Below are 27,134 nucleotides of genomic sequence, written 5' to 3' on the forward strand. Positions count from 1 at the left end.
GACCTCCATGTATCATGCAGCCAGCCCCCCCAGGCCTCCATGTATCATGCAGCCAGCCCCCCCAGGCCTCCATGTATCATGCAGCACCCCAGGCCTCTGGCCACTGTGTACTCACTGATTTATAAAAATAAAAAACAACAAGTACTCACCTCCTTCCATCGTTGCTCTGTCCTCACCTCTCCTTGTTTCACCACTGCTCGTCCTCACCTCTGTCCTCATTCCCCCTTTGCTCCGGTCAGCGTCCTCCCATCCTGTTCTCTGTGCTCTCAGAACAGCAGACGTATAGGAGTGACGTCACCGCACAGGCACGGGAGAAGAATGATGATGCATGGAGCGGCGTCAGCCGTTCGATGCAATATTATTGAAGTGTGCGATGATGGGGGATAGGTGTCTGGTGCCCCCACTGACACCGGGCTGGGGGGCCCGGTTTCAGCGGCGGCACCAGGTTATATAGCGGCCGTGTGGTCTGTGACAGAACAGTGCAGCTCCTCTCTCACAGACAGGAGCTGGCTGTGGATCTGCTGGGCGGCCGCGGGCTCCTAACCTCCCCTGCCCAGTCACAATGGCGACCCCTGCGACCATGGTAGTTATGCCCCTGATTATCACCTTTCCTGTGGATATACATATATTAATTAAAAGCAGTTAATATTTCAAGTTTACCTTGCTGGCAAAGTATAATTTTTCTTTGCACCTGAACACACATGTCATTAAGTTGATCAGCCTGCCAGTATTTTAGGAAAACTTTTCGAGCTCCAATCTATAAGGCAAAAAATAAAATTATGCATTTATATAAAAAAAAAGTACAATCACAACTTTACACAATAGCTACTAGGACTTATTAGAGTCACACTGTCAGCAGTATTAAGAAGTACACAGTACAAATAAGGTAACTCAATCTCTGAGAAAGAAAATCAATGCCTAATAAATGATAAAAACTAGTGATGAGAAGAGTGAGCTTCCCAGTATATTATCTACAGCAGATAATGTACCATGCATGCCAAGGCTGGAGAATGATTTAGGAAAACCTTCACTCGCAGGGGGCTGGACCCAATGGCCTTTTAGGTCCCTTCCCTCTCTACCATGCTAGGATTCTATGATGAGTGAGATTTCAGTACATAGAATAATTCAGCAATTTATCAAGGCCAAAGTGGAGGCATTATGAAGAGAGGCAAGCTTGAGCACTTGTGGGGACACTGTTCAATTATTTTGCATAATGAGATTTGATTGTCTTCCCTATATGAACTCCTTTTCAGGCCACACAGGTATGTCTCAATGTATCTAAACATCTGCTACCTGGATTGTATATCAAAAAAGTCTGTGGAGTCTCTGTTAGGAGTAGAGATGAGCGAACCGGTCGCGGTTCGGCTCGAGGTCGGTTCGCCGAACGGAGCTCACGTTCGAGTTCGGTTCGTCGAACGTTCGACGAACCGAACTCGAACCAATAGGCTATAATGGGAGGCAATCACAAACACATAAAAATGCATTATAAATGTACACATACAGTTAATAAACATTGCCATAACACTTACCGGTCCCCGCGATCCCTCCTGCACTCTGTCTCCTGCCGCTATTCCATCCGATGATCGCTGAATCCTCCCGGTGACCGGCACTGCCAGCAGAGATGCAGGACCTATCGTGACGTCAAAATAGCCATGTGACCAGTCACGTGGCTATTATCTCATTGGCTACAGACTGGTCACATGACTATGACGCGTCATGTAGGACCTGCGAGTGCATCTCTCTGGTACACGGTGCACATTTGTGTATTGCCGTGTACCGGCGACATGCTCTAGCACACGGTCGACTCCCCGTTCCGTTAGGGACCGGCTGACACAGCCGGTCATTAACGGAGATCACCGTTTCCATAGCAACGCAGTTAGCGGTGACGTCACCGCTAACCGCGGCTCCGGGAGCACCGTTGCTATGGTAACGCGTCTGTCAGCGTTACCGCTGTTACCGCTAGCAGCACTGATCACTCACGGAGTGAAGGCTGCAGGCTGCTTCTCGTGCAGCCTTCACGGAGTGAATGCTCCACGGGAAGCAGCGTCTTCCCCCATGCAGCAGTGATGTAGCAGAGCTGCATTTGTTGAACGAGAAAGACAGAAGACCATGGATCGTGGAGGGCTGACAGGGGGTAATAAACATGGAGTCTCTAATGTGTCTGTGTATTTATTTCTATTAAAGTATTTTTTCTCTGTGTGGTGTCTTTTTTTTAACCCTTTATTGGAGATTCTTAATGGCCGGGTGAAACGTGCCTGACATTAAGAATCTCTGGCTTAATACTGGCTAGTAAAACAAAGCCAGTATTAACTCATGATTACCCAACAAGCCACCCGGCTCCAGGGCTGTTGGAAGAGTTGGATACAGCGCCAGATGATGGCGCTTCTATGAGAGCGCCATTTTCTGGGACGGCTGCGGACTGAAATTCGCAGCAGAGGCGCCCAGAAACCTCGGGCTAACCTGTGCTGCGGATTCCAATCCCCAGCTGCCTAGTTGTACCTGGTTGGACACAAAAATGGGGCGAAGCCCACGTCATTTGTTTTTTAATTATTTCATGAAATAAGTGAAATAATTAAAAAAAACGGGCTTCCCTATATTTTTGGTTCCCAGCCGGGTACAAATAGGCAACTGGGGGTTGGAGGCAGCCCGTGGCTGCCTGCTGTACCTGGCTAGCATACAAAAATATGGCGAAGCCCACGTCATTTTTTTGGTGGGCAAAAAACTTCTGCATACAGTCCTGGATGGAGTATGCTGAGCCTTGTAGTTCTGCAGCTGCTGTCTGCTCTTCTCCATACATACAGACAGCAGCTGCAGAACTTCAAGGCTCAGCATACTCCATCCAGGACTGTATGCAGAAGTTTTTTGCCCCCTGAAAAAATTATGTGGGCTTCGCCATATTTTTGTATGCTAGCCAGGTACAGCAGGCAGGTACGGCTGCCCCCAACCCCCAGTTGCCTATTTGTACCCGGCTGGGAACCAAAAATAAAGGGAAGCCCTTTTTTTATTATTTCATGAATTTCATGAAATAATTAGAAAACAAATGACGTAGGCTTCGCCCCATTTTTGTGTCCAGCCAGGTACAACTAAGCAGCTGGGGATTGGAATCTGCAGCACAGGTTGGCCTGAGCTTTCTGGGCCCCACTGCTGCGAATTGCAGTCTGCAGCCGCCTCAGAAAATGGCATTTTCATAGAAGCGCCATCTTCTGGCGCTGTATCCAACTCTTCCAGCACTTGCCTGCTATACCTGGCTAGCATACAAAAATATGGCGAAGCTCACGTCCTTTTTTTGTAGTTTTTTGGCAAAAAAAATAAAAAAATGCTTCCCTGGATTTTCCATTGCCAGTGAAGGTAACACCAAGCAGTGGGGGTTAGCAGCCAGTAGCTGCTTGGATTACCCTTAGCTAGCAATACAAAAAATGCAGCGGGAGCCCATATATATTTTTTTAAATTATTTATTTAAATAACTAAAAACAAAAGGGCTTCCCTGTATTTTGATTGCTGGACATCACAGTGCTGTAAAAATAAATCTTTAAAAAAATGACGTAGCGCTCCGCGGTATTTTTGATTCTCAGCGCAGATAAAGCAGACAGCTATGGGTTGCCACCCCCATCTGCCTGCCGTTACCTTGGTTGGCAATCAAAACACAGGGAAGCCCATTAATTTTTTCTATTTAAAAAATAGTTAAAAAAAAAATGACGTTGGGTCCCCCCATTTTTGATAGCCAGCTAGGGTAAAGCAGACGGCTGTAGCCTGAAAACCACAGCTGGCAGCTTTACCGTGGTTGGGGATCCAATGTGGAGGTCCCCTCAGGCTCTTTTTTTATAATTATTTTATAAATATTAATAATTACACAATAAAAGTAGGGTCCCCCCCAAATTGGATCACCAGCCAAGGTAAAGCGGACAGCTGTGGTCTGGTATTCTCAGGGTGGGAAGGTCCATAGTTATTGGGCCTTCACAGCCTAAAAATAGCAGGCCGCAGGCACCCCAGACGTGGCGCATCCACTAGATGCGCCAATCCTGGCACTTCACCCCAGCTCATCCCATGCCCTGGTGCAGTGGCAAACGGGGTAATAAATCGGGTTGATACTAGCTGTAAAGTCACCTGAGATCAAGCCCAGCAGTTTGTGATGTCATGGCGTCTATTAGATACCCAACATCATAAACTGTCAGTACTAACAAAAAAAAAAAAAATCGACAAAAGAAATTTATTTGAAAAAACAGTCCCCAAAACATTTCCTCTTTCACCAATTTATTGTAAGAAAAAAAATAAAGGGGTCCCATGACGACTCTGGACCGTCTAGAATATGGGGGGGAGACACTCAGGGAATGTATCCCCCATTTTCTAGGAGTGCGGACCCTTCATGTGAGCAGTGTGGGTGCAATGAATCTGCACTCACTCTCCCGGGGTCCACAGCAGCAGAGCCCATGTCGTAATGGTTGCTACCAAAGCTGCAATGCCCTGCTCATGAGGTAAGGGCATGCCTAATCAGGAGAACTACTGTAGAGGAAGCTCTGCTCACTGGTATATAGGTGCTCAGAGGTAATAATAGATAAAATTAGTGAGTAACCTCGGCACTCTAAATCTCCCAGACTCAGTCAGTAAGTCACAACGGATAGTAATGCAAAATCACTCTTTATTGGTCCGTATTAAGAAAAAAATTTTTTTCATAAGCATATATGTTTTTGTCCAAAACAAGTTACAAATGACATTTCAGCCTGAGCCTTCGTCAGATTGAATTTATCTGCATGTAATCATGAAAAATGACAATAATCAGTATCACATAAGAGTGAGAGAACAATAACATAAACTCGAACAATGAGGAGGTACAATTGGGATGCAGCAAAAAAAAATTGCAACACAGCAAGAAATGAAACACATGATACAAATGTCATAATACAGTACAAGGACAATATAGTAATGACAAATATGGGGTCAGAGTAGGCTTAGACAGCTCTGGTATGAAAGAGATGTCAATCATAAAGTAACATATGCAGTAGATGTAGAGCTACACTATGCATGGCAGAGCTAATGGGTTGACCGACCACAGAAAAAGAACGGAGAAAAAGTGGAGAAAAAGTGGAGAAAAAGTGGAGAAAAAATGGAGAAAAAAATGGAGAAAAAGTGGAGAAAAAGTGGAGAAAAAGTGGAGAAAAAATGGAGAAAAAATGGAGAAAAAGTGGAGAAAAAATGGAGAAAAAGTGGAGAAAAAGTGGAGAAAAAGTGGAGAAAAAGTGGAGAAAAAGTGGAGAAAAAAATGTAGAAAAAGTGGAGAAAAACATGGAGAAAAAGTGGAGAAAAAGTGGAGAAGAAGTGGAGAAAAAGTGGAGAAAAAGTGGAGAAAAAATGGAAAAAAAGTGGAGAAAAGGTGGAGAAAAAGTGGAGAAGAAGTGGAGAAGAAGTGGAGAAAAAGTGGAGAAAAAGTGGAGAAAAGTGAAAAACAAAATGGAGAAAAAGTTGAAAAAAAGTGGAGAAAAAGTGGAGAAAAAATGGAGAAAAAGTGGAGAAAAAGTGGAGAAGAAGTTGAGAAAAAGTGGAGAAAAAGTGTAGAAAAAGTGTAGAAAAAGTGTAGAAAAAGTGTAGAAAAAATGGAGAAAAAGTGGAGAAAAAGTGGAGAAAAAGTGGAGAAAAAGTGGACAAAAAATGGAGAAAAAGTGGAGAAAAAGTGGAGAAAAAATGGAGAAGTGGAGAAAAAGTGGAGAAAAAGTGGAGAAAAAGTGGAGAAAAAATGGAGAAGAAGTGGAGAAAAAGTGGAGAAAAAGTGGAGAAAAAGTGGAGAAAAAGTGGAGAAAAAAATGGAGAAAAAGTGGAGAAAAAATGGAGAAAAAGTGGAGAAAAAGTGGAGAAAAAGTGGAGAAAAAATGGAGAAAAAGTGGAGAAAAAGTGGAGAAAAAATGGAGAAAAAGTGGAGAAAAAGTGGAGAAAAAGTGGAGAAAAAATGGAGAAGAAGTGCAGAAAAAGTGGAGAAAAAGTGGAGAAAAAGTGGAGAAAAAATGGAGAAAAAGTGGAGAAAAAGTGGAGAAAAAGTGGAGAAGAAGTGGAGAAGAAGTGGAGAAGAAGTGGAGAAGAAGTGGAGAAGTGGAGAAAAAGTGGAGAAGAAGTGTTTGTTCATCCAAGATGGGAGATAAATTTCTTTTTACCGGCGCTGTCATTTACTGTAACGTGATCATCGGTGTACGGTGTATACCTGTGATCACGTGAGCGGGGACCGGAAAAACTGTCCTGAATCATGATCTCCAGGGTCTCAGCTAGCCCTGAAACCCCGGAGATTTTCTGACGCCGGGGGGCGTTATTCACTTATTTCTGCCTGCTGTTTATAAACGGCAGATCAGAATAAGGCTACATTAACACGACCGATCCATTTTTGCCGTCTGCAAAAAACAGTCCGTTTTTTTTCACGGGTGCATCCGTGTGGCATCCGTTTCCGTTCCGTAGAAGGTCCGTATGTCATCTGTTTGTCATCCGTGTGCCTTCCATTTTTTTTGTGTACTGCAAAAAAACTGAAGGAGGGTAAATGCATAAATTTACCCAGGATCCAGAGCTTCATCCTACATGAGGCGGTCACATGTCCACTCTAGTGCCATTTTCTACTGCTTTTCATCACAGCGTAGAGCGCTCTGGTGATTTTCCTGTGCTTGTACACTTCATATCAGTCTTTTCTGTCATTATAATGGCAGAAAGACACCTAATGTCCCACTCTCCTGCATTTTGTAATTTTGCACCCTTTGGTGCCTTTCATGTGGCACTAAGGGGTGCTTAGCTTTGTATTTAGCCAAAAAAATGAAAAAAAAAATGACGTAGGGTTCCCCCTAGTTTTGTAGCCAGCTAGGGTAAAGCAGACGGCTGCAGCCTGCAGACCACAGCTGGCAACCTCACCTTGGCTGGTAATCCAAAACTGAGGGCACCCCACGCTGTTATTTTAAATTAAATAAATAATTAAAAAAAAAAAAAACACGTAGGGGTCCCCCCAAAATTGGATCACCAGCCAAGGTAAAGCAGACAGCTGGGGTCTGATGTTCTCAGACTAGGGAGGTCCATGGTTATTGGACTCTCCCCAGCCTAAAAATAGTAGGCCGCAGCCGCCCCAGAAGTGGCGCATCCATTAGATGCGCCAATCCTGGTGCTTCGCCCCAGCTCATCCCGCACCCTGGTGCGGTGGCAAACGGGGTAATATATGGGGTTAATACCAGATGTGTAATGTCACCTGGCATCAAGCCCTGGGGTTGGTGAGGTCAGGCGTCTATCAGATACCCGACATCACCAACCCAGTCAGTAATAAAAAAAAATAGACGACAAACACATTTTTATTTGAAAAAACACTCCCCAAAACATTCCCTCTTTAACCAATTTATTAGAAAGAAAAACAAATCCAGGTCTGGTGTAATCCAAGGGGTTGCCATGACGATCCACACTGTCCCAGTCAATGAAGAGCAGAATGTTCCCCATTGGCTGGGAGAGCAATGCAGTGACCTGAGCTAACATCAATAGGTCAGCCCACGTCACTGCAGGGGATGACAAGTGCTGCTGTCAGCGAGGTACATTACCTGCGCTGATCTCCTGCACTGCTGACAGCACCTGCTATCGCGCTCGACATCGCTAGCAAGCACTAGCGATGTCGCAGCGTGTAAAGCATCCTTAAAAGGACCACTTAATATGATGATTATGATGGTCTCCTAAAAAGAGCCACTCGTTGGCTACGTCCTTCCCGGAGGGATATCTGGCTAGTTTCTGTGTCGAGACTCCTAATAGAGGCTCCACAGACTTTTTTGATTTGCATATTTCACAGGGAGCAATGCACCTAGGTTTTCACTGTGTTGAGCGCCCTCGTTGGCTGCCAGCAGTGTTTTATCTGGCTGGTCTCCCCGAGACCAGTGATTGTTTTGTCTTGTTGGTCTACTAGGCATTTCTCCCAACCTGGCCAGAATTCTACTCCACACTGATGAGAGGCAATACCCCAAAACAGCTGTCTGTGGATGGATAGCTGGCCTTCGTATTTCCCTTGTCATATCTTTAAACTTGTCAAAAAGTTGGAGATTGACTAAAAGGGCCACTTAATATGGTGGTTATGGTGGTCTCCTAAAAAGAGCGACTCCTTGGCTAGGTCCTTCCCGGAGGGATATCTGGCTAGTTTCTGTGTCGAGACTCCTAACAGAGGCTCCACGGACTTTTTTGATTTGCATATTTCCCAGGGGGCAATGCACCTAGGATTTTGTTGAGTGCCCTCGTTGGCTGCCGGCAGTGTTTTCTCTGGCTGGTCTCCCCAAGATCAGTGATTGTTTTGTCTACCTGGATTGTATATAGTTTTATAGGCATAAACCATCTGCAGAGTTTTATATTTCACAAGTACTTTTTAGCATCTGTTTACAGGATAGATGATGAGTAGTCGATCACTGGTGACCCACTACATGAAACCTCATGATCAAGAAAAGGATATCCTTAGCATAAATATATTCCTTAAAGGGAACCTGTCAGGTGCAATATGCACCCAGTACTACGAGCAGTTCTAGGTGATATTGCTAATCCCTACCTAACTTTCAAAAGCATTTCTAAAGATCCTTCATTATATGCTAATGAGGCCAGTTACTGGTCACAAGGGCGTTAGTTCCTTTGGCTCGTCTGCCCCCTTAGCATTTCAGCTCGCCCCTGTGAGCTTGCCAACATGCTAATGAATGTGCAGACTCAGAGGTATCGTCGCGCTCACCTCTTCTGCCACTGTGCCCGGTTGTACGTGTCTTGGCTTCAAACTGGTGTTGTTCATATCACTGGAAGTGCTGGGGACTTCTGAACATGCGCACTTACCTTATGCGCAGTGTTCTGAGGCAGTGCAATGGACACAGGTACGTATGTCACTTTCGATGATGACACTGTGCAGTAGGCATTAAATAGCATTTTAGTACACCCTTGTGGGAGTGCTAACATGCTAAGAGGGCGGAATGAGCGCAGGAACTAACGCCCTTGCAACTAGTCCCTGCACTCATTAGCATATCATACAGTAGAGGATCTTTAGAAATACTTTTCTAAAGCTCTCCTTATCTATGCTATTAGATACAGGGACGGTTGGGTAGGGATTAGCAATATGCACCCAGAACTGCTCATGGTTCTGGGTGCATTTTGCTCCTGACAGGTTCCTTTAAAATGAAGCAAAAGTACTCATGCTGGCTGCTTCTCCATTCAAATGGCGGACATAGAACTAACGTGCATGTGATCAATGAAAATGCTGGAATGATCAACAACATTTGAAACAGGATAATTTGTAATTGTGGGGCAACACCTTTACTCATTTTATATCTAACAGTGGTGTAACTTTCTAATTTATCTTGCATTTCAATGCTTCACCATTTTCGAAATCTTCAGATCTTTATTTGCTGTCCATAAATAGTAAAGATACAGAGAGTGATCCTTAAGGACTATTAATAGTTCACTGACTGATGACTCCCATTCTTAGTAGAATATTTTCACACAGCAACCAAGAATAGATGTGAAGGTAGCCTTAGTTGTGTTCACACAGTTGGAGGTTTTTGCCAGTTCAACAATTCTCACAGAGCAGCAATACAAAAGTCTTTACTTATCTGGACTATAGGGTGGTTGCTTTTACCCTCACCAAGCTATGTTACACGAGCAGAACTCCCCTGGGTCTGAATAAAGCATAGTTATGTTGTACAGATATACAGAGTAAGTAAGCGTACAGTTGACGCAATGAAATTTATCACAACAAATTATATGGGTAAACTTATTCACTGACACATGACACACAACTAAAGAAACAAAAACATTTTGTTTTATATATACTATTATATACTATTATATACTATATATATATATATATATATATATATGTATATATATATATATATACATACACACACACATATACAGTTAGGTCCAGAAATATTTGGACAGTGACACAATTTTCGCGAGTTGGGCTCTGCATGCCACCACATTGGATTTGAAATGAAACCTCTACAACAGAATTCAAGTGCAGATTGTAACGTTTAATTTGAAGGTTTGAACAAAAATATTTGATAGAAATTGTAGGAATTGTACACATTTCTTTACAAACACTCCACATTTTAGGAGGTCAAAAGTAATTGGACAAATAAACCAAACCCAAACAAAATATTTTTATTTTCAATATTTTGTTGCGAATCCTTTGGAGGCAATCACTGCCTTAAGTCTGGAACCCATGGACATCACCAAACGCTGGGTTTCCTCCTTCTTAATGCTTTGCCAGGCATTTACAGCCGCAGCCTTCAGGTCTTGCTTGTTTGTGGGTCTTTCCATCTTAAGTCTGGATTTGAGCAAGTGAAATGCATGCTCAATTGGGTTAAGATCTGGTGATTGACTTAGCCATTGCAGAATGTTCCACTTTTTTGCACTCATGAACTCCTGGGTAGCTTTGGCTGTATGCTTGGGGTCATTGTCCATCTGTACTATGAAGCGCCGTCCGATCAACTTTGCGGCATTTGGCTGAATCTGGGCTGAAAGTATATCCCGGTACACTTCAGAATTCATCCGGCTACTCTTGTCTGCTGTCATGTCATCAATAAACACAAGTGACCCAGTGCCATTGAAAGCCATGCATGCCCATGCCATCACGTTGCCTCCACCATGTTTTACAGAGGATGTGGTGTGCCTTGGATCATGTGCCGTTCCCTTTCTTCTCCAAACTTTTTTCTTCCCATCATTCTGGTACAGGTTGATCTTTGTCTCATCTGTCCATAGAATACTTTTCCAGAACTGAGCTGGCTTCATGAGGTGTTTTTCTGCAAATTTAACTCTGGCCTGTCTGTTTTTGGAATTGATGAATGGTTTGCATCTAGATGTGAACCCTTTGTATTTACTTTCATGGAGTCTTCTCTTTACTGTTGACTTAGAGACAGATACACCTACTTCACTCAGAGTGTTCTGGACTTCAGTTGATGTTGTGAACGGGTTCTTCTTCACCAAAGAAAGTATGCGGCGATCATCCACCACTGTTGTCATCCGTGGACGCCCAGGCCTTTTTGAGTTCCCAAGCTCACCAGTCAATTCCTTTTTTCTCAGAATGTACCCGACTGTTGATTTTGCTACTCCAAGCATGTCTGCTATCTCTCTGATGGATTTTTTCTTTTTTTTCAGCCTCAGGATGTTCTGCTTCACCTCAATTGAGAGTTCCTTAGACCGCATGTTGTCTGGTCACAGCAACAGCTTCCAAATGCAAAACCACACACCTGTAATCAACCCCAGACCTTTTAACTACTTCATTGATTACAGGTTAACGAGGGAGACGCCTTCAGAGTTAATTGCAGCCCTTAGAGTCCCTTGTCCAATTACTTTTGGTCCCTTGAAAAAGAGGAGGCTATGCATTACAGAGCTATGATTCCTAAACCCTTTCTCCGATTTGGATGTGAAAACTCTCATATTGCAGCTGGGAGTGTGCACTTTCAGCCCATATTATATATATAATTGTATTTCTGAACATGTTTTTGTAAACAGCTAAAATAACAAAACTTGTGTCACTGTCTAAATATTTCTGGACCTAACTGTAGATGAATAGATTTCCTTTGACAATTCTTAATGCATGATCAAGTGATTGGACCAATGTGCACCAAATCTTCCAAATAGGAAATAAGGAGCTTTGGAAGATATTAGAGTGGGTTTCAGCTTGGTAGCATCCATCGTTCTCCAAATATTTGCAAACAAAAAAAAGCCAGTCCCCAGGCTGACCAGATACAGTAGGTCACAATGAGCAGAAGGGACTCTCTTACAAACTCTAGTTAATTTCCAGGCTACTGCGAGCTGCTAAAACTCCACACAGGCTGAAGTACAACTACAATGATATTTTTTATTACACAAACAATAAACACTACTCAGTAGAACCAAGCCCGTCAGTAGCGAGCTGTTGAAACTCTACAATAGATTGGGCCATGACTGCTTTGAATTATTTTCATCATACACACAACAAAATAGTTACATAAAATTGACCCATGCTTTGGAATTATACATAGATAAGGTTAATTGAAAAGTTTTGAATGGGATCTCCTATTTTTCTTGACATATTTACAAAAAGTACGACCTACCACCGAGACGTCAAATTTTTGCATATAAAAACCCATCCCTTTTCCTTTACTTGCTGTGAACAGACTGTACCTATTCTGAATTTACACACAAGGAAAAAAAAAAGTCCAGCTCACCGATCAAACTTGCTAAGGCATATAGAAGTCCTATGCACAGAGTAGTTTGGCCACCAACAATATAAGTAAAGGAAAGTCCAGCGCTGAGCAGATAAATTAAAAGTCCAAAATTTATTGTGGAAATTATTAAAATCCAGCAAGTAAAGGCTATATCATGTGGAAGCAGACAGAACAACGCGTTTCGACGCTCAGTATCCTGTGGCAACTTGAACAACAGAATCCTGTGGCAAAATGCACAAATGCTACCCTAACTGCCAACATCTCAGCAGACGCAAACCTATCTCTAGGATAATTAGATTCACCAAACACCAACAACAGCAGACTGCTGATATTCCTTACACAACAACAATCTCAACGACACCAACAAGAAGCAGAGACACCTCACACACCAGATGTGTCACTGCCATCAGCGAACTGCTTGAACTCTTACCAGACTGAGGTACAACTGCAATCTCAGTTAAACAGATGAGCAGCAGAGACTAAACAGTAGACCCAACCTAGTCTCCAGGCTGACTAAGGGGTACTTTGCACATTGCGACATCGCTACTGCGATATTGTCGGGGTCAAATTGAAAGTGACGTACATCCGGCTCTGGTAACGAAGTCACAACATGTCAAGCCTAGATGCGCAGATAAACGATCGCAAAAGCATCATAAATCGGTGATCTGTGTAGCGTCGGACATTTTCATAATGTCGCACCAATACGAGATACAATGTTGTTCCTCGTTCCTGCGGCAGCACACATCGCTGTGTGTGAAGTCGCAGGAGCGTGGAACATCTCCTTATCTGCCTCCACCGGCTATGCAGAAAGGAGGTGGGCGGGATGTTTACGTCCCGCTCATCTCCGCCCCTCCGCTTCTATTGGCCGCCTGCCGTGTGACATCGCTGTGATGCCGCACGACCCGCCCCCTTAGGAAGGAGGCGGGTTGCCGGCCAGAGCGACGTCGCAGGGCAGGTAAGTGCATGTGAAGCTGCCGTAGCGATAATGTTCGCTACAACAGCTATCACAAGATATCGCATGTGCGACGGGGGCGGGGACTATCGCACTCGTCATCGCAAGCATCGGCTAGCGATGTCGCAGCGTGCAAAGTACCCCTAAGAGCTATATGGTAATCGACGAGCTGCTACCTGGACAGATATTTTTAATACTGCTTTTCAATATAACTCAAATTCACAACATGGTCTTGAATGTGATCAATGCTCACTCACACTTTTAGAGCTAAAGGGAAAATTTTCAACATACAATTGTGCTGACACCACTATCAAGGTTGTGGATGCAGAAAATAACTTGTTGAGTTTTTTAAATCCCTGGAAGTGACTGCAATGCTGCCACATTGCTTCAAGTTGAAAGTTAGAGCTCCCATAATATTGTTGAGAAATTTGGCTGCAACGTGACTTTGTAATGGAAAATAAACTCTGTGTCAAACAATACATGCCTCATGTGAATGCTTCCTACTAACTGGCTCTCTAAAAATTAAGGTGTCTTTTTCTCTCAGATCCCTCTAATCCACGATGACAAGCATTCACTAATTCCCTTTAAGAGACTACAATTTTTTGTTACAACAAACTACAAGTTTTTTTGCAATGACAATTAACAAGGCACAAGGCAAGAGTCATGGACAATACTGCAGGATTGCCAGCAAGAATGTCAAAAAGAATCAAGTATAGTGGCACTTCACCATCCAAAAACCTTTATCCCATAACAGGGTTTAAAAAGCATTGCTTAAGGAGAAGAGAAGTGTGTAGAAAATGGCCATTTTGTCCTATATCTAGCGCTTCTAGAGGTCTATGACCTGTAAACGTGCTAGATACTGTGCAAAATGGCCATAGTCTGCACGCTTCGCTTGTTCCTCTTCAGTAATATTTTAAAACGGTGTTATGAAATAAAGGTTTGTGGATGGTGATTCTTTTTGGATCTTACTCTGTTTGGATTGTGTAGCTCAGCATCACCGAAATCTGTCAGTCATTGGGTGAGTCCATGAATAAGATGTTACTTGTTGTAGACAGTGCCAAGCATTCTGTTCTATTATAAATAAACTTTTACCATCGAGAAGGAATTACAGGCACGCGATAGTCAGGTACTTGTGACAAAACCAGGAAGTTTAAATCGATGGCTGAATTGTAAGGCAGATAGGTAGTCAGAAGAACAAGCCAGTGAATGCAGTAGGTTTAAATAAATATTGGTCCCTTCCCTGGCTTCCACAGAACTATTAAGGTCCCATAACCACACACAGGTGAAACTGACTGGGAAGGAACAAAAATACATAGCACTAGTGTTTAATCCATATATGTTTACTTAGTACTAGTGCCGCTTTACCTAGCAGCAAGAGCATGGGTAGCTGGAGCAAGTTTTCCATAGATGTTACAGATGTACAAGAGGGTCACTTGACCCCAAAGGGGGTTTTACATGCAACGACATCGCTAACGAGATGTCGCTGGGATCACGGAATTCGTGATGCACATCCGGCCTCGTTAGCGACGTCATTGCGTGTGACGTACGAGCGACCGCTAACGATGTAAAATACTCACCAAATCGTTGATTGTTGACATGTCGTCCATTTCCCAAATGTCGTTGCTGCTTTTGGATGCAGGTTGTTCGTCGTTCCTGAGGCAGCACACATCACTATGTGTGACACCCCAGGAACGACGAACAACTCCGTACCTGCGTCCTCCGGCAATGAGGTGGGCATGTCTTTCATGCGGCTGCTCTCCACCTCTCTGTTTCTATTGGACACCTGCCGTGTGACGTCGCTGTGATGCCGCACGAACCGCCCTCTTAGAAAAGAGGCTGTTGCCAGCGACGGCGACATTGCTGGGAAGGTAAGTCCGTGTGATGGGTACTAGCGATATTGTGTGCCACGGGCAGCAATTTGCCCATGACGCACAAATGACGGGGGCGGGTGCGATCGGCAGCGACATCGCTAGCGATGTCACTGCATGTAAAGTGGCCTTTAAACCAGGTATTTCAGGAAATTACCTGATGTTACTGGCCGAAACCCAGGACCGCTCCTCTGACCCGTAAACTTTCAAATGTATGACATACTGTAAGGGCTTTATCACAACACCGGATTCTAGGATTTTTTTTACCGCTTAGTCTGGGGTCACTGGTGGTGCTGCAGCAGCTTGAGCATGGGCAGTTTTATGAAACTGGAGGCATACTGTCAAGTGCCAAACCAGCTGGGTGAGAGACTGCATTTATCAATGACCACTGGAGTTGATACATGTGTATATCATTTACACTGTCATGAGCAGGGAAAGCTGTAGCGCGTTCTGCCATGGGTGTTACAATCAGTCTCTAAAAATAGCTTGGAAAAACCATGCTTCTCCCATGGACAACTGTATATTGTTTGCTCTAGAATTGGTGCAGGCATAAACTTTTACATATTTGCACATGGAGATCAAGACAGCAAATGTAGTCAACCGAAGAGTGCTAACTTTGATTTCTAAGAAATTTGATTCTTTTGTGCCTTTTAATTACTAATGTGACACAGTAATCAAAATATTTGAGTTGTTTAATAATTTGATTTTTTTTGTTGATAATTCAAAATTTTTAAAAAAATATATAATCTATCAATGTTAGGCTTTTTATTTTGTAGTAAAAGAATTACTTTATTGGATATGTATGTATCATATAAGTAGCTAACAAAGTTTTAAGCCACACAAACATACAACAAATAATTAAACAAAAAAGACCCATGAGAAGTCAGATAATTCTGCTAGTATATTATATGATATATTTTGTATAATTAAAAATAGTATATATAATAATATTGTAAAAAAAAATACTTTTTGGCCACCCTATATTAGGTTATTTTAATTATATAGCTTCTCTGTGAATCTTATTAAAAGATATGAGATAATGCAATTCAAGGAAGTGCTTAATATTGTAAGAAATTAGATTCAAGGAAAAATAAGCAATTCCTGGAAATCTAGACACTTGGGAACCCGTCTAATGAACGCAGTTCATCAAGTAAGTTTAAGAAAGAAAAAGAGTAGGGAAATTTATGATTCATCCAATGCAAATGAGTTGACTTAAGATTACCTGCCATCCTTGCTGCTTGCATTGCTCTAGAACATGTCGGCATTTCTCTTCAGGTGATGCTTTATGCTTCTGTCTTGTTAAGATTTCTGTTAAGTGCTTATACCTGAATTTAGATAAAGGAATAATGGTTAAAAAAAAAAAAAAAGAAAAAAGAGGTTTCATAGCAGAGAGTTACCAAATGAATATGTCTCCTGTGTTTTGACATAAGCTATTCTATATAGAGAATATGATATTTAAAAAAATTCTAAAAAATGTTTAACAAGAAAAAACGTAAACATTTCTGAAAACCTTAGATACTATATATACAAACTCCCCCTTCCATTACTTCAAGAAACGTACTATAAGGTACTCTCTAAGTGGTATTTCACCCTGCAAAAATTAAACATATTTTATCCAGAAAAATCACCCCTCTGCTGGAGGAATTGTGGAGAAAAAGGAAGCCTAACCCATATATTTTGGAACTGCCCAATCCTTGATAATTTGTGGTTGGATACACAAGGCCTATTATTAAAAATTACTCACCTACATATCCCACTCACTCCCGAGATAATTCTGCTCTAAATATGTCTTGAAGACATTCTAAACAAATTTAGACATATCATCTGCCATATATTACTAAACATAATACATCTTATAGCCTCAAGATGGATACCGGTGCTTCCCCCCAAAATAGAGGACCTAGAAGAGAGAGTTTCCCTCCACATTACATTTGAATATAATTTGGCTCTAAGAGAGAAGAGCAATGAAAAATACAATAAAAAAATGGCTTCCTTGGATCAAAACCTTCACACACAAATTGTATATTAATGACTCCATTGACTAGGACTAAGCTTTCTTTATGCCATTATATATCCAGCTATGATGTATATATAATAATTGTAAAAATACTCACTCAGATTAACACACTTTTAACAAAAGGAAAAAGTTCTGATCTTTCTATGTAAATGGATTCATTTATTTATTTCCCCCCTGTTTTCCCCATGTAATCACCACCCCTAATTTTTCCTTCTGTGTCCTCATACTTTTCCAGTTCATACCCTACTCAACATAAAAATCAATAAAAACCATTTAAATGAAAAAAACGTAAAATTTTAAATCACTCCCATTTACTCAGTTAAAAAAAAATAACTTGAAAAATTAAAGAATTCATAAATTGCAGCTTCTGTAATAGCACAAGCTATGAAAAAGCAGATTATCACAAACAGTAAACATTGTAAAGAAAACAAAATTGAAATGACAAAATTGCTAATCCATGTTCCATACAACTCTCAAAAAAATGCAATAAAAGTAATCAAAATGTAGCAAATATCCTGCAAAATGGAACCATTTCAAATTACAGCTCAACACAGAAAAGAATTGCTCTTACATTTCTCCATAAACAGAAAAATAACACTATTACAGCACTCAGACATGGTGGCAAAAGCCACATTTTCTTTATCAAGTGTTCAGCTAATAAAATAGTAAAAAAAAACTATACATGTTTGGAATCAGTATATTGATATTGACCTAAAGAATCATTTTGCTAGGCCATTTATACTGTACAAATAAAGCCATGAATCCCAAAAACAGTTGCTAAAAATGCTTTTTCTCTCACCATTTCACTTTTTTCCCTATTTTTTCATATACAATATGGTAGAGTGGATTGTGTCTTTGAAAATTATAACTTGTCCCACAGAAAAACAAGCCCTCATACAGTTATATTGACAAAAAAACTAAAATGTTGTGGTTGTTTAGAAAAGCATGGGCAAAAAAATGAAAACACAAAAAAATGAAAATAGATAGCATACTTGATAGGTTAATTAAAGTGGTCAAATGGACCACTAGGCTCTAGGACCCGATGCGTCTGAAGCCCATGCACACACTATAGGTACACCCTTGCAGGCTTAAGACTAGTGAAACACAGTGTCTTGCGAAACGATCATCATCCATGGCACTGCCTGTGTCCTCCTGCATCCATGTTTTTTTTGCAAACAAAATAAAGGACTTTATGGATTTTGAGCGCCACCTATTTCTTCTAAACTCTGGGGGTCTCATTGGATGTGAGTCATTGCAATTTGTGTGGACTGCATGGTGCTGGAAAAGACATCTACCGTATTTAACAAGTAGGGTGAACCAGACTCTTTTTTTCTCTCTATAATAAACAACACAATCAGTTAATGATCTGTCGACTGTGCATAGGATTGACAGAAAATGTCCAGGTTTCATATTTTATATTTCACATTTATTATAAAATGTCCATGTGTTCATATTTTCATGAAAGAATATTAGACTTACAAACTTTGTTCCCATAGACATGTGCCAACAAAAATTTTTGGCTATGAATAGGCTGTGTGCCCGTACCTATTTTCTCTGTGAATTAGCATTGCTAGTTATATGGAAAAAACATTTCGCTGGACATGAGTTCAAATGGCAGTCAATGATAATAGGAAGTGACCATAGGTCATATACTACACTCTTCTGTTTATCCCAGTCCTTTAAAGAGGAACTTTCACCAAATTGTTCATGTTGAACTGGAAACAGGATATAATAGTAGCACCTGCAGAGCTGAATAAAACATTTTATTGCACTTTGGAGCCATGATTACATCATGTGTCAATCTCAACATGAAAAATTTGGTGAATGATTCTCTAACTATTGTGCCACTAATATTTGGTATGCATGCACCTTAAGAAAAGCCGTTTCAGCATACATCAACATGTTTCTCTACTGCTGTGCACTTGCTGGGATAATTTTTGAGACAATTTCCTTATGATTGTCATAAACCTTTAACAACGATAAATATCTGAACACTTGGTTGTCTATTTTTTGTAAAATCAGTCCCAGATCATGTGTTATACCATTTGTGCACCTAATTATGTACAGTATACTGCTTTTTTCTAGATTAGGAAGGCCCATAATGTGACCAGCGACAAACCGCTTAGATGAAAATAATACAGCATGTTCAATAAATGCCCAGCAATACTGCCCTCCACAAAGAGTACCACTTGATAGGTAGGGAGGTCTATGATGGACTAATAAGTGTTCTGATTTTACACGGTCTGTGTAAGTTTGTACAATGTTACTGTAAGGCATTTTTGTTGAGTGAGGCCTGACAGGCATTATGCTGTACAAACCACATTATGGAAATAGGGTTCTGTTTCTAATGACCCATCCTGTGGTATAACACAATTAAACGCAGCCACTTCTAACAATAAATAAGCCAACAGATTAACAAAGTAGCGTTATAGACAAATTGAATTTGAAAAACAGAGGGTTTTTTATATTTACACACATAATAAATAGAAGTGGTAGACAGTTTGGGCTTTTTATTAGCCATTCAAAATTCTCAATCATAAGAGCAGGGGTGGGCTAGGCCAGGGGCACATGTGCCCCTGTGCTGATCCTTCTTTTCGTCTTAAGGACCAAAAACACTGAATATGATATAAGTGGTTTCGGCAGTTGCTTTGGGCCGAAGCTCCCAGAGGTTGTATGGTCACCCAAATCACTCACTATTTCCATGTAGAAAAAAAAAATTTTGTTTAAAAGAACAGAAAGTCCTCAGTGGTTGATACCTTTTTAACCACTGAGGACTTTCTGTTCTTTTAAACAAAATTTTTTTTATCTCTACTGGCTAACACGGTACAAAGATATATTTTACTTGTATTTCCATGTAGTGCAGATAAATGACAAGATGGCCTGCACCTGAGAAGACTAAGCTGTGGAATGTCGCACTTACACTAAGCAGACTTGTGGGGTGGGATTTTGGAGTTCTGCACTTCACAGCATAGGAACTACTGATTCCTGTTTGACTAATACATCTCTCCTCTGAGGGTGATCTTTCCACAATTCTCTCCACTCCTCTCTTTTCACATGGTTGAAGATATGTGTACATGCTTAGTTTTGTGTGTATAAATGTGCTGCAGAACTAGAAGGCTCAGCAAACTCCATCCAGGACTGTATGCAGGAGTTTTTTGCCCACCAAAAAAATGACGTGGGATTCGCCATATTTTTTGTATGCTAGCCAGGTACAGCAGGCAGGTATGGCTGCCCCCAACCCCCAGCTGCCTATTTGTACCCGGCTGGAAAGTAAAAATATAGGGAAGCCCTTTTTTTAATTATTTCATGAATTTCATGAAATAATTAAAAAAAAAAACGACATAGGCTTTGCCCCATTTTTGTGTGCAGCCAGGTACAACTAGGCAGCTGGGGATTGGAATCCACAGCAAAGGTTGGCCCGAGCTTTCTGGGCCCCTCTGCTGCAAATTGCAGTCCACAGCCACCCCAGAAAATGGTGCTTTTATAGAAGCGCCATCATCTGGTGCTGTATCCAACTCTTCCAGCTGCCCTGAAGCCGGGTGGCTCGCTGGTTAATAATGGGTTAATACTAGCTTTGTTTTACTAGCTAGTATTAAGCCAGAGATTCTTAATGTCAGGCAAGTTTGACCCGGCCATTAAGAATCTCCAATAAAGGAATAAGAAAAAAGACACCACACAGAGAAAAAATACTTTAATAGAAATAAATACACAGACACATTAGAGACTCCATGTTTATTACTCCCTCTCAACCCTCCACAATCCTGGTCTTCTGTCTTTTTTCTCCTTCAACTCATGCAGCTCTGCTACATCAGACAGCACTGCATAGGAGGAAGACGCTGCTGCTCCCGTGCAGTCTAATCACTCATTGAGTGAGCAAAGGCTGTAGGCTGTAAGCAGTGACGTCACCGCTTACAGACGGGTTACCATAGCAATAGTGATCTCTGTTTTTCACCAGCTGTGGCATCCAGTCCTTGCATGTGGGCTGACTCTGTAAAGAGCGCCCACATGCATGGACGGGGAGTCAAACATGTGCCAGAGCATCTTGCTGGTACACGGAGATGCTCAAATGAGCACTGTGTACCGGAGAGATGCACTGACAGGACCTAGCATGATGTCTAGCCATGTGACCAGTCTGTAGCCAATGAGATAATAGACACGTGACTGGTCACATGCTATTTTGCCGTGACGGAAGGTCCTATCATCAGTGCTGGTTACCGGGAGGACGCAGCAATAATCGGAAGGGAAAGCGGTGGGAGACAGAGTGCAGGGCGCGTCGCGGGGCCCTGTAAGTCTAATGGCTGTTATTAACTGTATGTGTACATGTATAATGTGTTTGGATGTGTTTTTGCTTGCCTGCCATTGTTTTCAATGGGGTTCGCAGGAGTTCGTCGAACGTTCACCGAACAGAGCCGCCATTCGACGAACCGAATCGAACTTGAACACTAGGGGGGTGGCTCAACACTAGTCTCGACCGAAATATGATCCTAGGTCTCTTCTACATTTTCCTAATGTTGGCCTATACTGGTTGACTCACTTGGGTATGTATACAGATTTTTCTTCAAGTCTACCCTCAAAAATTCTCTTGGGTTGAAGGATGGGGACTGTGGGAGCCAATCCAGCACCTCTACTTCATTGTAATTGAGGATTTCTTTGCTATTCTTGACGTATGATTCAGGTCATTGTCCTGCTGGAAAACTATATTTTACTATTCATACACACAGTACTTGAGTGTACAAAGTAACTTGTCTTGTAGGATACGCACATACAGGTCGCTCAGCATTGGGATAACCATCTAACCTGGTCAAGAATAAAAACGCCTTTGACTGTGAAACAACCTCGTATCATTAGGCTTCCCCCACCAAACTTGACAGTTCCTTCAATTTCTCCATTGGTCAGCCCCTTATTTCCTTGTTTCTTACAGACCCATTTGTCACCATCACAGTTTAGTCTATTGACTTTATATCATTGTTCCATGTCACACTTTTCCAGTCTTCTACAGTCCCCATTTCATACTTTTCTGAGCCAACGCTTCTTATGCTGATATTGCAGGCAAAGCTCTTCACTTTTTTTGGGCCACCATTCCAGACTTGTCTAATGTATGTTGCTTGCTACTTGCATGGATGTCTGTGATCTCACTATTTTGAAGCATATGAGCCACCTCCACTGCCATATTTGTAGTGCCAGAGCTAATAGACCATGTGGAGAGCCAACTTGTTGTCTCCAATATTTTGCCTGGATGTCCACCTCTTGGCATTTGAATCGATTGACGGACTTTAATATTTCATATTTCATTTCATATTCTATCAACTATCATGGCATTAACATGGTCAGTTTGGCAATTTTCTTGGCCGAGAGACCACTATTGATAAGCTGGATCATGCTGTTTCTAGTAACTTTTAACTTAATAATCAACCTAATAAAACACTGAGCTATTAGCGAATGTGAAAACAGGTTGTAATTTGTATTATACAGGAAGAAAAAGATTTTTCTACTACCAGGAGCAAAACAGTAACAATGCAGTGACTAGACAAGAATCTGAATAAATCATATGCTAAATAGTTGAGAGTCAAATTTATGTATTAGATAGATAAGATTTTTGTCTATAAAGTGAAGGTAGGTCAAAGCTATAGTGGATAGTGAAAAATGGAACCTGAAGTTCAAAAATTAAAAAAAGTTACACTTTTGCTTATGAGTGTACCTAAATGTGTGTATGTGTATTTATAAGCATGCTTACAGTATATATGTGTGTATGTATGTAAGTCCACCTATAAGTGTGCCTGTATACAAGCATGCCAAAATGTGTATAGATATTGTGAGACTGTGACCGGGGTTGTCTATGACGGCCGGTACGTCTCGCCCCGGTTGTGCTCCCTCCATGTATAGAAAGCAACTCCACTCCAGGGTTAGTGCTGTTTCCCTAGAGGCTGAAAGGAGGGTTAAAAGGAAACAGGAACATGGGCGTGGGTCCCTAGTGTGAGGGAGTGAACACAACTCCCTGAGTTTCTGCCAGAGAAAGACATGTGTGCTGTGTTGGACTTTTGGTTTGTGCAATAAACCGTGTGCTGTGACCATTGGTGCCTGGATCCCGTGTCTTCTGCCGCGCAGCCGACCATGCTACCTCACAGATGGTGGAGAACGGCGGGCATGCCAGCCCGGTGAGGGGTAGCTTCCATCCCTGGTGACCCAGCAGCGCATGCCCTGGATTCGAGCGACTATACTACAGCCCAAACCCGGCGATGCCATGGAGGACATACTAAAGCAGCTGACTCAGGCTAATGCACAGCAACAACAGGCCAATGCACACCTGTTCCGGTCGTTGGATCGTCAGCAGCAATCCTTGCAATTGCAGGAACAAAGGCACCAAGAACAGATGGTTCTCCTGGCCAAGTCGATCCGTGCCGGACCGGCAGCAACAACCCCGAGACCGGGTGACGACGGCAGCATCCGGAAAACGGTGAGACAAGCGTTGCAAAAGATGACCCCGGGGGATGATGTGGAAGCGTTCCTGGCGGTGTTTGAGCGGGTGGCTGAGCGGGAAAAGCTGCCGACCCCCCAGTGGGCTGAGGTATTGTCGCCCTATCTGACGGGGGAGCCCCAAAAAGCATACCTGGACCTCTGTACCGAGGACGCCATAAAATATGAGACCCTGAAAGCCGAAATACTTGCTCGGTTGGGGGTGAATACCTATGTACGGGCTCAGCGGGTAAATCAGTGGTTCTATGAGGAAGTCAAACCCGTACGCTCCCAGGCCTATGACTTGTTGCATCTGGTAAAGAAGTGGTGGCAGCCTGACACTCTGAGCCCTGCGCAAATGGTGGAAAGGGTAGTGGTTGATCGCTTTGTGCGCACTTTACCCGTCACCATTCAACGGTGGGTAGGACAGGGCGACCCAAGTACCCTGGACCAATTAGTGTGCCTGGTGGAGCGGCATGTAGCTACGCAGGACTTGATACGGGACACTGAGACTTTGCGTGTCGCCTGTCGGTCCGGCCCCTCCAAGCCTCGGGCCAAGGACCCACCGCGGACACCGGTGCGGGAGTCCGCTACCGTCCCGTCTGAGGCCGCGCCCGCGGTCCCTGAGGTCCGGAAGGCTATGTACCCTAAATGACAACTCGTCAAGGGGGTTTCCTTCCCTATTAGATGTTAGCGGTGCCAGCGGGTGGGACATATGGAAGCCCAGTGTCCACTCACCATGGAGCCCATGGATTGTGGGGTTACCCGGTGGGGTTCAATGTATGGTCAGGCGGTGTGTACCGCGGACCTTGTCTCCCCGGAGACTGAGCCCCACTTGTGCCAAATACAGGTGAATGGATGTCCGGTTACAGGCTTGTTGGACTCCGGAAGCTTAGTGACCCTTGTGCGATCAACCCTAAGGGCTGAAGTAAAGGCCACAGGACGTACCGTGGGGGTGGTTTGCATACATGGGGACCGCCGAGACTATCCCACGGGGATTGTCACCATCACAGCATCCTGCGGTCAGGTGCAACATGAGGTGGGACTTATTAACACTCTTCCCTATGACGTGATCCTAGGAAGGGATCTGCCGTATTTTTGGACTCTATGGAAGGGGCCTCCTAAGTCCCCTCAGGTATTGGACAGTCCGAGACCTGAGCCCGACAATCCCGAATCCGGGACGCCTGCCGTAGGGGTCCCCATGATAGGGACAGAAGGTGAACCCGATAGGTCGCCCCTAGAGGTATTGGCAGGAGAGGCTGAGATAGTCGAGCCCCTCCCAGAGTTGGCAGCGTCCCCGGATACGTTTGGGACAGCCCAACTCCAGGACCCTACATTAATACATGCCCGGAGTCGGGTGACAGTGGTTGACGGGGTGGCACAGCTGCCCGGTGCCCAGGGAAGGTACCCCCATTTTGCTCTTAAACAGTATTTACTCTTCGGATAGATGAAATACGGGGCGTGGGGGTAGAGCAGTTGGTGGTGCCCCAGCCATATCGCCGGCGGGTCCTCGACTTGGCTCATAAACACCTGATGAGTGGCCACCTAGGGGTCAAGAAAACGCAGGAGCGAATATTGCAAAGGTTCTATTGGCCTGGGGTCTTTGGGGAGGTAAAACGGTTCTGCGAAACCTGCCCGGAGTGTCAGCTTACCGCACCCCTGGCCCACTTTCGCAGTCCGTTGGTACCGTTACCCATTATAGAAGTCCCTTTTGAACGGATAGGGATGGATCTGGTGGGGCCCCTCGTAAAGTCTGCTCGAGGGCACCAACACATCCTAGTGATCGTTGACTATGCCACCCGGTATCCAGAGGCGATACCTCTCAGACATACTGCGGCGAAGCTTATAGCTCGGGAGTTGTTTGCTGTGTTCTGCCGGGTGGGGTTGCCCAAGGAGATCCTTACGGATCAGGGGACCCCATTCATGTCTAAAGTGACCAAAGAGCTATGCCGGCTACTCCAGATCAAGCAGTTGCATACGTCTGTGTATCATCCTCAGACGGACGGTTTAGTGGAGCGATTCAATAAAACCCTGAAAACCATGCTCAAAAGGGTGATTTCCAAAGACGGGAAAGACTGGGATATGATGCTTCCCTATTTGATGTTTGCCATCCGAGAGGTGCCACAGGCATCCACGGGGTTTTCGCCTTTTGAGTTGTTATACGGGCGACATCCCCGGGGATTGTTGGACCTGGCAAAGGAAACATGGGAGCAGGAGCCCACCCCCTATAAAAGTGGGATTGAACACATTTTAGGAATGCAGAACCGCATAAGCGCGGTCATGCCAATTGTGAAGGAGCATTTACAGGAGGCTCAGGCCGCGCAAAGCGGCCGCTACAATAGACAAGCCACCGTGCGGACCTTTAAACCCGGGGATCGGGTGTTGGTATTGAGCCCCACGGCGGAGAGTAAATTCCTGGCTCAGTGGCAAGGCCCCTACGAAATAAAGGAAAGAATCGGGGTGGTCAACTATAAGGTATTACAGCCCGGTAGGCGGAAACCTGAACAAATATACCATGTCAACCTGTTAAAACCTTGGCAGGAACGGGAAAGCCTGATGGTTGATTTTTCCCCATCTCCCTCCTCTTCGGGTTGTTCAAACCCGGCTCCAGCGACCTCCGGAGAGGACGAACCGGAAATAAGGATTGGAGAAGCCCTCACCAAGCAACAGAGGTGAGAGGCCAGACGGCTGGTTCAGCAGAACCCCGATGTCTTCTCCGAGCTGCCTGGTAGGACCAGTCTGATACGACATGACATTGTCACCGAGCCTCACCTGAAGGTACGCCTGAAGCCATACCGGGTACCGGAGGCTCGAAGACAAGCCATATCAGAGGAAGTGAAGACAATGCTACGCCTGGGGGTCATCGAAAAATCCCGGAGTGAATGGGCTAGTCCCATTGTCCTAATACCAAAACCCGATGACTCCTTAAGGTTCTGCAATGACTTTAGGAGATTGATCGAAATATCCAAGTTCGATCTCTACCCCATGCCCCGGGTGGATGAGCTGATTGATAGGCTGGGACAGGCGCGATATTTCACCACGCTCGACCTGACCAAGGGGTACTGGCAGGTGCCACTGACGGAGTCCGCCAAGGAGAAAACTGCTTTTGTTACGCCGGAGGGTCTCTTCCACTATGTTGTCTTGCCTTTTGGGTTACATTGCGCTCCGGCCACGTTCCAGAGGTTGATGGACTTGGTGCTGGAACCCCACCAGGCGTATACATCAGCGTACCTTGATGACATCATTATTTACAGCTCTGAGTGGCAGACCCACTTGGAACAGGTACAGGCGGTGGTGAACGCGCTCCGAACAGCCGGATTGACAGCCAATCCCAAGAAATGTGCGTTGGGGCTCACGGAAGCCCGCTACTTGGGCTACGTAATAGGCCAAGGAGTGATTAAGCCCCAAATTAACAAAGTGGAGGCGATCCAGAAGTGGCCTAGACCCCTGACCACGAAGCAGGTTAGGGCCTTCCTGGGTATCGTGGGGTACTACAGGAGGTTTGTAAAAAAATTTGCGGGACTATCAGCCCCCTTGACGGACCTTCTCAAAGGCAAGAGGTCCGTCATGGTGCGCTGGACTCCGCAGGCCGAGGACTCCTTCCGGGCCCTGAAGGGGGTCCTGTGCGGACAGCCCGTTCTCGTCAACCCTGATTTCCGGAAGGAGTTCAT

The 27,134-nt window shown here is 43.8% G+C and overlaps 1 protein-coding gene across 2 annotated transcripts in view; it reads right to left on the reverse strand.

Annotated features, from left to right (window-relative positions):
* Nucleotides 1-27,134, reverse strand: part of MYO16 (myosin XVI) — a 926,147-nt gene that overhangs the window by 147,298 nt on the left and 751,715 nt on the right. For both annotated transcript variants that reach the window (XM_075336677.1, XM_075336676.1), the window contains exons 28-29: nucleotides 16,216-16,318; nucleotides 661-757 (exon numbers count right to left, since the gene is read on the reverse strand). In XM_075336677.1, coding sequence (XP_075192792.1) covers nucleotides 661-757; nucleotides 16,216-16,318 — 200 coding nt within the window. The remainder of the gene's footprint in view (nucleotides 1-660; nucleotides 758-16,215; nucleotides 16,319-27,134) is intronic.

This window comes from Anomaloglossus baeobatrachus, chromosome 2 (assembly GCF_048569485.1).
Source record: "Anomaloglossus baeobatrachus isolate aAnoBae1 chromosome 2, aAnoBae1.hap1, whole genome shotgun sequence".
In the NCBI taxonomy this organism is placed as follows: Eukaryota; Metazoa; Chordata; class Amphibia; order Anura; family Aromobatidae; genus Anomaloglossus; species Anomaloglossus baeobatrachus.